General features: G+C 35.1%; 1 protein-coding gene across 1 annotated transcript in view; it reads right to left on the minus strand.

Annotated features, from left to right (window-relative positions):
- Nucleotides 1-13,303, minus strand: part of LOC127852329 (E3 ubiquitin-protein ligase rnf213-alpha-like) — a 163,475-nt gene that overhangs the window by 105,193 nt on the left and 44,979 nt on the right. The window contains exons 5-10 of the mRNA XM_052386263.1: nucleotides 12,465-13,243; nucleotides 10,074-10,117; nucleotides 8,577-8,729; nucleotides 3,258-3,451; nucleotides 2,084-2,367; nucleotides 1,671-1,909 (exon numbers count right to left, since the gene is read on the minus strand). Of these exons, the coding sequence (XP_052242223.1) occupies nucleotides 1,671-1,909; nucleotides 2,084-2,367; nucleotides 3,258-3,451; nucleotides 8,577-8,729; nucleotides 10,074-10,117; nucleotides 12,465-13,243 (1,693 nt within the window). The remainder of the gene's footprint in view (nucleotides 1-1,670; nucleotides 1,910-2,083; nucleotides 2,368-3,257; nucleotides 3,452-8,576; nucleotides 8,730-10,073; nucleotides 10,118-12,464; nucleotides 13,244-13,303) is intronic.

Below are 13,303 nucleotides of genomic sequence, written 5' to 3' on the forward strand. Positions count from 1 at the left end.
ACGTCGTCTTCATTCATTAATAGTGCGCGGATAATCAAAGTGACATCATTCCGCACCTAATTGCTAAGGTAGCAGGTGACAGTATTTTTGGACAGTAGAGCTAACTTTTTTCCCGCTGGGTCTGACAGTATTACTATGTCATGATGGCCTATGGGAGTTTAGCATTGTGAATAAAAGTGAGGTACAATAAATGAAACTGAAGTGAATGCTTAATTCAAGTTAATTTGGTGCAAAAAGAGTACAATGCATGCCCTACATAAATGTATTGAACTCCAAGCAAAAGGCAAGTTGTGTATGACATTGCGATAATAATGAGTATTCCAAGCAAGTTATAAACAAGAAAGTCATCATGGGCACTCACTTGAAACCCAATTAAACTAGACTTTTCTGAAAAAGTGCGAGCTGATTCATTAACATTGGATCCAAAAAAAGATTTCAACAGTATTGACAAGTTTTTTGTTTATTTGATATATTGACCTAATTTTTAATCCGACGAGAAGACATAAGATCAAAAGTTCTGACTAATTTTAATTTAGATTGCACTTAAAATATGACTTCTGGAGTGTTAACTATATATAAGGTTTAAATATGGCCTTATAAGGAAAAATGTTCTGCATAATGGCGGCCATGCTTTTCGACGAACCATTACCATTTTTAAACACTGTCGAGCTATAATTAGAACACATTTTCGTACCAAGTTTTATTAATATCTGAGTCTAAATGAGACTTCTAGTAAAAAAATCCTATAGTCATATTAAATAATATGAAACGCCCCCTGGCGGCCATGTTTCTCAACAGACGAAAACCATTTCCCAACTCAGCCAAGATATCATTTAAACAAATTTTCTGACCACGTTTCATGAAGACTGGAAATAAATGGGACTTTCAGAGGGTTAACAAGGTGTCACTTCAGCCATAGAAAGAAAACTGCCCCAAACCATGGAAGCCATGATTTCCATCAGACTGGAACCATTTTCGAACTAATCCATGATATCATTAATTTATCTAGAGTACATAAATAAGGCTCAACATCACATGTTTCCGACTTAAATTTTAATATCATTAATATTAAGAACTTAAGTTCTGACTAAGTTTCAAGAAGATTGGACAATAAATGTGACTTCTAGAGTACATAAATAAGGCTCAACATCACATGTTTCCGACTTAAATTGCTTCATTTTCTAAATTACAGAATGCTCACAAAAGGATTGAAATGGTGCAATTTTAAATTTAGGGCTTTTCAAAAAAAACTGTCTCTCGTGTAAGGTGACTGAGGTCAAGCGGTCATTACGAAAGGACAAAAGAACAAAATTATAATTCAATTGCTTTTCCTCTAATTTATTAGACAAAAGAGATTTCAGATTTTTCAGATCTATGGAATACATAAAGGAAACAGACATTTAATAACAAATAAATCTCAGTGTTTATATGTGACATTTTCAAAATAACTACAAGTTATGGACTAAATAACAAATGGATGGCCTTTTGCCTTTGAATAATGACAATGACATTTTTCAAAGATGCACACAACATCATATCAGCAGAAACACTATATTTTTTCATATAGTAGAAAAGATAAGCAGGAGAAATGAAAAGCCTCGACTTTTTCCGTATGACCAAGTAAAACCCCATCGCCTCTTATTAATTTTTGTATGAAATATGTAACTTACTCTTTTGTGGACATAGTGAGAATATCCGTCATCTCTAAGCATGTCTTTGTTTCGGGGTCAGGAGAGAGGAGTAAACATCTGCACAGTGCTTGCCACTGAGGTGTAGTAAGCACGAGTTGATTTCTGTTCCAGGCTATAGCAATCCCAACAGCTTTCATAATATGTGCCTTTCTTTGTTCTTTACTGTTAATTTGTTTGTGTAGATCATCAATAACATTTCCAAAAAGAAGAGTGCCCATCTAAAACACATTAAATACCAAGTTTTGTTCGCCGAGAATATAACAATTTATAATATATATACATATAGAACAAATGAAAATATTTGTGTAAAATACAATTTGAAAAAATAGTTACTGATTTAAGACCATTAATGTAATTAAATTCCAAATTACTGTGCTGAACAAACTATTTACCTGTTGTCTGAAGTCATTATCAGATTGAAAGCACTTTGCATGGATAAAATACATGTTTCGCAAACAAAATACAAGAGAATCTAATTTTTCCAAAGACTCCTGAAAAGATTCTGAGACTGAGTAAGCTGCGTGGGCAAACCATTCTGGACGGAAGTGCGACACAAACGTTTCCATATTTTCAAGACTTTTTTTTTTAAATGTACCTTTCCAAGTATGATACATATTTTTCAAGACATTCTTTGGCGGAGCTTCAAAGGCCACACCATCATACTGATGCCATATTTCTGGAGAAAAACATGCACGCATTAATATTATCATCATTATACGAAATGTGATAAATATTAGTACCCCCACACTGATACAGATGAAGGTTTTTGCAGCTGTTAGTTTTTATGGAATAGAACAGTATCATTTGTCTTAAATATTTTTTGTAGTAGAGACAAAAAACATATGGACGGTTTAAGTATATTCTTGAATGTATTTGACTTTAAATTAACTAAACTTTAATAATTTAATAAATGACTTACAATTACAGATCTTGTTTGTAAATGGAATTGTTCACAGATATTTCCATACTTTTTCATTTATTTCATGTTTGTCAATAAATATCTTTATTTTAAATATTAAACATTATAGCTTAAGACCTTAAGTACAAAATCTAAACAAATAATTAGAAACAAACATGATAAAGAAAAAAGAAAGCCCCACCAAGCTTTGAACTGGGTTCCTTTGGATTAAAAGGCCGTCAGCTTAATCTCTTTACCATCCGGACTGCGACATGCATTTATACTTATGTATATATCAATCGCACAATTTAAATTTAACAAATACAAAAGATATTCCGAATGGAACACTTTATTTGTTGATCCTTTTCAAATTTTAATAACTTATAAATACAAATGTTATGTTTTTCAGTATGCATCTATATCATTTTGCTCTCTATTGTATATTGTTCAGTGTTGTTGTTGATGCTGTTGTTGTTTTTTGGGGTGTGGTGTTGTTGTTTTATAGTTCTTGTTTTTTACGAAGGGGAGGGGGGGAGCTTCTTCAACAATTGCAAAATTGTCATTTTGCCAGTCTGTGAACAAGTCCCTCTATCCACAGACAATCATTATATAGGCCATCCTTACAAAATTGAAATGGTACCACTTTTTTTCTTTATTTACTGAAGTACCTTTTTTAGCGATCCTTTCCATTTGAACATTCAAACCTCTGTCATGAATATCTTGCCATGAAGTGGAATCATAATAGTGTTCAAATTCAAATAAACTGCCCTTCCAAATGCAATATTTGTACATGATTCCAGAAGACAATAAATGTCTGGGTATCAGGAGCTCATAACTGTACTCAATATGCTTCTCAAATGTTCTGTAACAAGAAATACAACAATACAAATGTTTTAAACTTGGAAACACCTCCATATTATGATAAATGCTTAATATCATCATCATCATCATCATCATCATCATCATCATCATCAGCATCAGCATCACCATCATCATCATCATCATCATCATCATCATCATCATCATCATCATCATCATCATCATCATCATCATCATCATCTTCTTCTTCTTCTTCTTCATTTTCATCATCATCCACATCATCCTCATCATAATCATCCATCACCAACATCCTCCTCCTCATTATTATCATCAGAAGCATCATCTGTACATTAATCATCATTATCCGATTTCATTTATCACCATTATCCAATTACCCCGTTCATAAAAACTGAATTGGTCTTATTTCCCCTTGGTCATGGTTTAACACAATCTGTGGATACATGTTATATTCCTTGTAAAGACACTGTTCGATATTTCATATTAAATATGAAACTTTGCTATTTCATGGGAGTTTTTAATATATGTTTTTCAGAGCAGAAGATTTATATTGAAGTTCCACACATGGTGCCGCAAGGAGAAGAAACCATCCATACTTGAATGAAAATTTATCTAATACATAATATAATAACCCGTACAACAAGATTATGTTATAAACTTTCTTTAAAAGGGTGATACTTTGTTTACCTGTTCTGTTTGAGTCCAAGTATTTCTAACCCCAGAGGATAAAATAGATATAATTTTAACAAACTTTAAAGAGCACCAATATATGATAGCACATGCCGACAATTTTATCTCTGAGTGTCAGTTTTAGAGCAGATTTTTTTTTAATTAAATGCTTAAATCTATTTTTGCTCTGGCGTTTTAAATATAAAGCGGACCGGAAACCGTCTGAATAATTTTAATAAAGTGGGTTTCCCAATGATCAATCCTGTTAAGATTCATTAACATCTGCAAAGCAGTTTTGGAGATGCTGTTCAGAACAATTTGATAACAAAAGGCAATGCACTATACACGTCACACTAAACACGACACCGGACAGCCATCCACCACATTATCTTAGCATGAAGACTTCATGCTTAGGTAAGCACCGAATTGATTAAAAGCATTGAAAAAATAAATTTACAAAACATAGGTACTTATCAATATAATGACCAGTAATAACCTTCGAAAATCGACTTATTTCAGGTATGGGACTTATACAAAATGAATTGAGGTTTGTAACTAAAGGTATCGAATAAATTATATATTTCAATATTCAAAAACAGTAAAAAAAATATTGTTTCATTTACTGCCCTTGACATGGCTTGTCCAGATTATGTTGCTACAGGTATAACTTTTCATGAAAATATGGAAATTCAAAAAATCACAACACTAGCAAAAACATGACACTGTTTATAAACATTTTAAAGTTATAGATCCTGGATGATCATTATTATGATTTAAGACTTGAATAGCATTTTTCTGCATTTCATCGGTGTATGAAACTGCCGGGAAAATAACGCCTAATTTGTATAAACACCGATGGCGTCTATGCATAAATTAGGTGTAATTTTCCTGACAGTTCATATACAGATGAAATTCAGAAAAATGTTATTCAATTCTTATAATAACAACACAAAATGATCTTAAAGCTGAAATTCTATCATGGTACGGGTAATAAAAGTCCATTTTAATCTAGCGCATGAATCTATTTTCGGTTTCGGTTTCATCTCCGTAAAACGGGAATATGGTTGCGCAAAAAATATAACGTCATTTCACTATTGACCAATAAAAAACAACCCCATTAAGTTCCGTGCAAAACATAATTTTGGCAACTTGTTTATGACCAGAAGGTAGCGCCATGAATATTCATGTTTAATTTTGCATACAAAGTGGGTTCATCCAGGGCTTTTGCTACACTTTGGGGGATTGGGGCCGGGGCCCTTAGAGACGGGAATTTCGCGTCGTTTTGGGCGAAAAGGGGAATTTAAGATCTTTTCACCAACCATTCAACACTTAAAATTTAAATAAATATACATTTAATCAAAGGTAAAAAGCACGATACCAGCTGGCAACATAGGTATAAAACAAGATGCGTTTTTGTGAAACACAATGTCCCCCTATATGACGTTTAACCTTGAAGGATGACCTTGACCTTGACCCTTCACCACTCAAAATGTGCAGCTCCATGAGATACACATGCATTTCAAATATAAAATTGCTAGCTTCAATATTGCAGAAGTGACATTACATGAGCAATTTTGACCCATATATTTGACCTTGAAGGATGACCTTGATCTTGACCTTTCACCACTCAAAATGTGCAGCTCCATGAGATACACATGCATGCCAAATATCAAGTTGCTATCTTCAATATTGCAAAAGTATTCATAAAATGAGCGATTTTTTGCCACATATATTTGACCTCTGACCTTGAAGGATGACCTTGACCTTTCACCACTCAAAATGTGCAGCTCCATGAGATACACATGCATGCCAAATATCAAGTTGCTATATTCAATATAGCAAAAGTTATTGCAAAATGTTAAAGTTGGCGCAAACCAACCAACCAACAGACCAACCAACAGACAGGGCAAAAACAATATGTCCCCCACTACTATAGTGGGGGACATAAAAATGTATTTAAGCTGAAATAGGGGAAAAAAGTATACTCTTTTCAAGGGGGAAGTCGCTGATATTCGGCGGTAAAAAGTGCAAATCGCGGGCCCTGTCATTGGAAAATGAACAAGAGCTGTCAGAAGACAGCGAGCTTGACTTTTCGAGTGCTTGACAGTATAACGTAAGCTGTCATGGGGATATTGTTCATATTCAATATGGTCAAGGTACATTGTAATATAGTCATATTTTAACTGGAAGAGGACCATAATTGAAACATATTGATCGCTTATGTTTTCAAGAAGTGGTACATTATAGACAATTCTGAAGTTTGATAGCAATAGCTTGTGGGATGTTTGGATGGTCTTTCAAAAATAAAACAAGGGACAAAATTGTCACAAAACCAGGTTTTCATTGTGAAAAAAAATCTGATAAAGGGAGACAACTCAAACTGAACTTTTGAAATGAACAAACAAAATTAACCCCCTTTGTAAGTTTGTTTGAAAATTAATCTATTTTTAGACGTGGCAACCTTGACATTGGAGATATCGACGTGATTCTTTCATGCGACGCACCGTCCCATGATGGTGAACAAATGTGCTAAATGATTTTAAAATCTCACAATAAATGACATAGTTATGGCCCAGACAAGCTCATTTATGGCCATTTTTTACCTTTGAACTCAAAGTGTGACCTTGACCTTTGAGATATCGACGTAATTCTTTCGCGCGACACACCGTCTAATGATGGTAAACAAATGTGCCAAATGATTTTAAAATCTCACAATGAACGACAAAGTTATGGCCCGGACAAGCTTGTTCCGCCCGCCCGCCAGCCCGCCAGCCAGCCAGCCCGCCCGCATTCGCCAATCTAATAACCAGTTTTTTCCTTCGGAAAACCTGGTTAATAATAAAAATAATTATTTATGTTTTTTTATCATATTTAAAAAAAACCAACAAGAGATGTGTTTGTCAGAAACATAATGCCCCCTAATTATTTTTTTTACCTTTGACCTTGAAGGATGACCTTGACCTTTCACCACTCAAAATATGCAGCTCCATGAGATACACATGCATGCCAAATATCAAGTTGCTATGATCAATATTGCAAAAGTTAAGACAGGCCAAAAACAATATACCCCCGATCATTTGATCCACGAGCATAAACATTTCTTTTCGTGAGTGGGGGGTGGTGAGGGGGAATAATTTGGGGGTATAGTTAATAGACGATATTTCAAAAATAACACAAGAGCTGTCTCCATAGGATGACATATGCCTCCGATCAACGCTTTGATAGAAGTTATAAGCATTTATCGAAACCTATAGGCAGATTTCGAAACCAAAACGTGGACCCTAAGTTCAAGGTCAAAGGGGTCAAAATGTATGTGCGTATGGAAAGGCCTTGTCAATATACACATGCATACCAAATATGAAGGTTACATCTGAAGCGACATAGAAGTTATGAGCATTTTTTGAAACCTAAACGCAAAGTGTGACAGACAGATGGACGCCCCTATTTTCCAACTCAGCCCAGACATCATAAGAATAAATATTCTCTCCAAGTTCCATAAAGAATGGACAACATAAGTGACTTATAGAGAACAAACAATATTGTTCTTTAATTAACCTGGTGAATTAGCTTTTTACCTTACATTACCCAGTTTCGAACTCGACCAAGATAAAATTGAGACCAATTTTCTGACCATGTTTCATGAAGGTAAGACAAAAAAAGTGGCCTTTAGAGTGTTAACAAGGTAAATATTTACGACTGAAGATGGAAAACACAAAACAAATAACAGATGAAATTCGATCACAAAAGCTTACCATGATCATGTTATGCTTCGGTTAGCTGAAAATGTGGTTTAGAATGGTAACAAGCTAAAAGTTGACATGCACATCGCCACCGAATACCACATGCCGCCGCATATAGAGTATTCCCAATAGCTCACCTTGACAACTTTGTGCTAACATTAGCTAAATAGGGGCCTTAACTTCGGCTCTATTAAAAATATCCGAATTACAATATGGCCTTGCCCAAATTCACATGCTGTGTGATGTGTTTGCAATGTTTCATCTATTTAGCACCAAGGCATTTTGAGTTACTCGTGACAAAAAGGGGACATAAGGAAAGAAGGTCAGTGTAACTGATGAGCGGAAGAACGGCAAAGAGCAAATCTATACTACCCTATTCAGGGGAGACCCCCAAACCTCCCCAGCAGGAGTGGGATACCCGCTCTTACACCTACCCCCCACTCGCAGCTTCGCTGTTCGATGGTGCGTATAGGTTAAATAGCATTCGGAACGCCCCTGCTATTTACTTGAAGCCTATATCTATGTTTCACCAAACACTCAACTGGCTACTATCTCATCTGTTTAAGAGCTTACAACATTATTGTATTCAACCTATGCTAACATGATGGAAATACTAAGTAATAATTGCTATTATTATAGGAACTAAAGTTGTTTAAATTTACAACACTTATGAACAAGTAACTAGTTAACATAAATGTTATATTATAATAAAGCAAATTATTTAATTTATAGAAGAAGTACCTTCCTGGCTTTGCAACATGATTTACGCTCTTCCACTCTCCTAGCGGAACTGAATCGAATTTGAGTAAAACCTTATTTGATTCTTCTCCATGAAGCTTCTTTGATATCATCACATGAAAAATCACTTTAATACAATCTTCATTTTGAAGATTTCTGAAAAAAAGTATATACCGGAATGTAATGTAATGCATTCAATATAACTTATGTAATATGTGCAAACTTTTAACAATTAAGAACACTGAAAATTATAACAGTTTGCTATATTGTACGCCAATAAAACAAAGCAATCTATGCAGCCTTTTATTCGAAGTTGGTATATAAATGATCCAACTTGAAGGTTATAAAACTAACTAATGCTAATGCTTTCCTAAGTATTCAATAAATAAATATAAGGAAAACTTATTAGCATTCTGTTGTAGTTTTTTATTGAAAGTAAACTGGTTGAAGATCTGTAAAGCAATAAGAAACATATTTTTGTGCAATTAGACATAAGTTTGAAGCAAGATCGAAGGTTGTGCAAGACATATCAGTACCACTGCACTTCCCCTGGCAGCCAGGTGGGGTTGCTGACTGATAGCTATTTGATGCAAGCTTTCATCATTTGAAAAGCAATCCAGAAGTGAATGAGAAGACATGCAATATTTTCTCATCTAATGATCTAGGTAAGCTTCAGTTGCCATTTTATATGATGGAACCATCATAAATAATGCACAGCGAACAATCCAATGAGCAAGTATCTTAACATTTAAAATACCTCAGGGGCATTGGATATATCATTTAACTATAAATTGTTAAAACTAGCTAAATGCATAAACTTATATTACATACACAGTCTGGACTCTAGACAGGTGCACTTAAATGTAAACCATACTATATAAGCAGCCAAAACATGCAGTATGTCATTTAGATTAGTAGAGCAATTGAGAGCTATGGGTGGTATTTGGAACAATCATGATACAAGTTTTATCTAAGAAATTAGGCATTTCCTTTTATTTAATTTGAATTATCTACAAGTGATACAAATAAAATGTTAGCGTTAATTTTGTGAGGAAACTTTAGCAACATCTGATAATAAGTGTAAGTGTCATTCTAACATCTTCCATAATACCTAAAACTAGATTCGCTATTTAGACAACTTAATACGTTAATGAATAGATAGCATGTTTTATGGTGATTTATTTAACCAAAGAAAGCTCTAAGATTAAAACTAAGAATAACCATTTCACACTAAAATTTAAGTTTAAGATAATCTCCGAAAGTAAATTCTTGAAATAATTTAGAATACCACCAATCTTTGTTAAGTCAATTTAAGAAATATGGTGCCATCATTATCATGGCATACACAAATATGTATATCATACACATAAATATTGAAATAAATGTTGGCCGTTAATATTAATGCATCTATGCTTATTACTTTCTATAACTGTTATTATGTTCATTGAATTGTATAAAGCAAACAACACATTCAAACAAAGTTATAAGCATTTATACAACCTTTTTTCTTGTATATTCTTGTCGCCTTGACCTTTTTGCTGATCCTGAAAAAGAAGTTAATTAGGAGATACAAATGTATTTATGTTAATGCAAAGATAACAAGAGTTCTGCTGTCAGAGACATATGCTCCCCCCCCCAACAGGGCTTTGAATAGTCAACTAGTGACCCCAATGTCAATAGGGGTCATCTACTGTCCAAGGCCAATGGGTATGTGAAAGACCAAGCCAATCGGTCAATTCATTGATGAGTTATTGATCTGAAACAATTTTCACACTTATTGTGACAGTGACCTTGACCTAGTGACCCTAGTTTCGATAGAGGTCATATACTGTCCAAGGCCAATGCACATGGGAAGTATTAAGAAGAATCAATCGATTCGTTGACGAGTTATTGATCAGAAAAGCTTTTCCCAATTATTGTGCCAGTGACTATGACCTTTGACCTAGGTACTGAATTTCAATAGGAGTGAATCTACTGTCCAAAGGCCAAAGCACATGATAAGTACCAAGCCAATCGGTGAATCAGTTGACGAGTAATTGATCAGAAATGATTTTGCTCTTAATGTGATAACAGTGACCTTCACCTTTTACCTAGTGACCCCAATATCCGTTGGGGTAATCTACTGTCCACTGCCGATGCACATGTGAAGTATCAAGCTAATCGGTCAATTATTTTAAGAGTTATTGATCTCAAACGATTTCAAACTTAGTGTGTTATAGTGACCTTGACCTTTGACCTAGTGACCCCAATTTCAATAAGGGTCATCTTCTGTTCAAGGCAAATGCGCATTGGAAGTATCAAGCGAACAGGTCAATTCTTTTAAGAGTTATTGATCAGAAACGATTTCAAACTAAGTGTGTTATATAGTGACCTTGACATTTGACCTAGTGACCACAATTTCAATAAGGGTCATCTTCTGTCCAAGGCAAATGCGCATTGAAAGTATCAAGCAAACAGGTCAATTCTTTGAAGAGTTATTGATCAGAAACGCTTTTCCCACTTATATTGTGCCAGGGACCATGACCTTTGACCTAGTGACCCCAATTTCAATAGGGGTCATCTTTTGTCCAAGGCCGATTGGCGAATCAGTTGACGAGTTATTGATCAAAAACAACATTACTCTTAATGTGTAACAGTGACCCTGACCTTTGACCTTATGACCTCAAATTTGACAGGGTTAATCTACTGTCAAAGGCCAATGCACATGTATAGTGTCAAGCCAATCGGTCAATTTGTTGACCAGTTTTTTTATCAGAAACGATTTTCACACTTATAGTGATAGTGACCTTGACTTTTGACCTAGTGATCCCAATTTCAAGAGGGGTAATCTAATGTCCAAGGCCAATGCACATGTGAAGTATCAAGCTAATCGGTCAATTGGTTGACGAGTTATTGATTTGAAACGTTTTTAACACTAAGTGTGATTGTAACCTTGACCTTTGACATAGTGACCCCAATTTCAAAATGGATCAACTTCTGTCCAAGGCCAATGCACATGGGAAGTATCAAGCCAATCATTTAATCAGTTGACGATTTATTGATCGGAAACCATTATACTCTTAATACCTAGCAGTGATCTTGACCTTTGACCTCATGACCCAAATTCCAATAGGGGTAATCTACTGTCCAAGGCCAATACACATGTGAAGTATCTTGCCAAAGGATCAACGCATTGAGGAGTTATTGATCGGAAACGAGCTTCACCCCACTTAGTGTGATATAAACCTTAACCTTTGAGACAGTGACCCCAATTTCAATAGGGGACAACTACTGTCAAAGGCCAATACACATATGGAGTATCAAGCCAATCCCTCAATTTTTTTTGTTGACGATGGTATTGATCAAAAACGAGTTTCACATCTAGTGTGATAGTGACCTTGACCTTTGACCTAGCGACCCCAATTTCAATAGGGGTCATCTTCTGTCCAAGGCCAATGCACAGGTGCAGTATCATGCCAACCGGTCAATTGATGATGAGTTATTGATCAAAAACTATTTTCACGCTTAGTGTGATAGTGACCTAGACTTTTACCAAGTAACCCTAATTTCAATAGGGGTCATCTAATGTCCCAGGCCAATGCACATGTATCAGTATAAAGCCAATTTGTCCATTCGTTGACGAGTTATTCATCGGAAACGAACTGGTCTACTGACAGACAAACAGACCAACAGACATCCAGCAAAACAATATACCCCTTCTTCTTGGAAGAAGAACCATAGAGATAATTGAAAGAACTATATTATACTCTTTAAAAACATAAAACAGCAATTTGTATCCATGTTTTTAAGATTTACAGGTGAGTTTCTTCTGCAGAAGTTTATTGCACTGAATTCCAGACCTGACTACAAAAAGCAATGTGCGATTTGAATAAATCTACATTAATTACGCACCTTTAAATTTCTTTTATCCTTTGTGGTCTTTTCCCCATCTGATGTTTCGGTAGCCATTTTGGATTTCGCTCCCTGATCTTTGCTTGATGAAACGGCTGAAGGTTTGTTAAGGTTCAAATCTTCAAAAAATGTTGGTAACTGTTTTTCTACATTTTCTGTTTTTCCAGTGTCAACATTAGAACTTTCAACTAAGCTGCTATTTGTTCTTGATCGAAGAGCCATGCCAAAAACTGGTTCATCTTTGCTTGTAACATCACCTTTCTTATCAGTCAAGGTAACTGCTTTTTCAGCATGTGAACTAGAATCATCTGAGTTCTTCTGTTTTACAGGATTATTTGATCGTATTTTTGCATTCTTTTTCTCCTGTTTCTGTTTTTTCTTTATTTTGGACTTCCTTGCACCACGGCGTTTCTTACCCTTTTTCGATCTGTTTTCAGAGTCTTTGTCACCAAGACTCGGATTACTGCACTCATCGCCTGCTATTGAATCTGGTCCGATTGTATCATCATCTGAATCTGATCCAGATGAATCATCTTCACTGTCATGAGTCACATCATGTGAAAGACTATCTGTTTCAGTTTCTTTTTTTGAGTAATCATTGAAATGATTGGTTGTGTTGTCGTCAACTATGTCATTGTTCTCTGTTTCAGTCATGGTTTCCCCTTTTTGATCATTTCTTGAAGGCACAGGATCTGTCTCACTGCTTTCTAAGCTTTCTCCCTTTGGTCCGTCCAAATCCACTTCCATATCGGACATCAGTTTTGTAGAAATTGCGTCTACTAAAATGATAAAAAATTATCTGACTAAGAAAATTTGACAGTATATAAGTATTTTTGTTT

This window comes from Dreissena polymorpha, chromosome 12 (assembly GCF_020536995.1).
Source record: "Dreissena polymorpha isolate Duluth1 chromosome 12, UMN_Dpol_1.0, whole genome shotgun sequence".
Classification (NCBI taxonomy): domain Eukaryota; kingdom Metazoa; phylum Mollusca; class Bivalvia; order Myida; family Dreissenidae; genus Dreissena; species Dreissena polymorpha.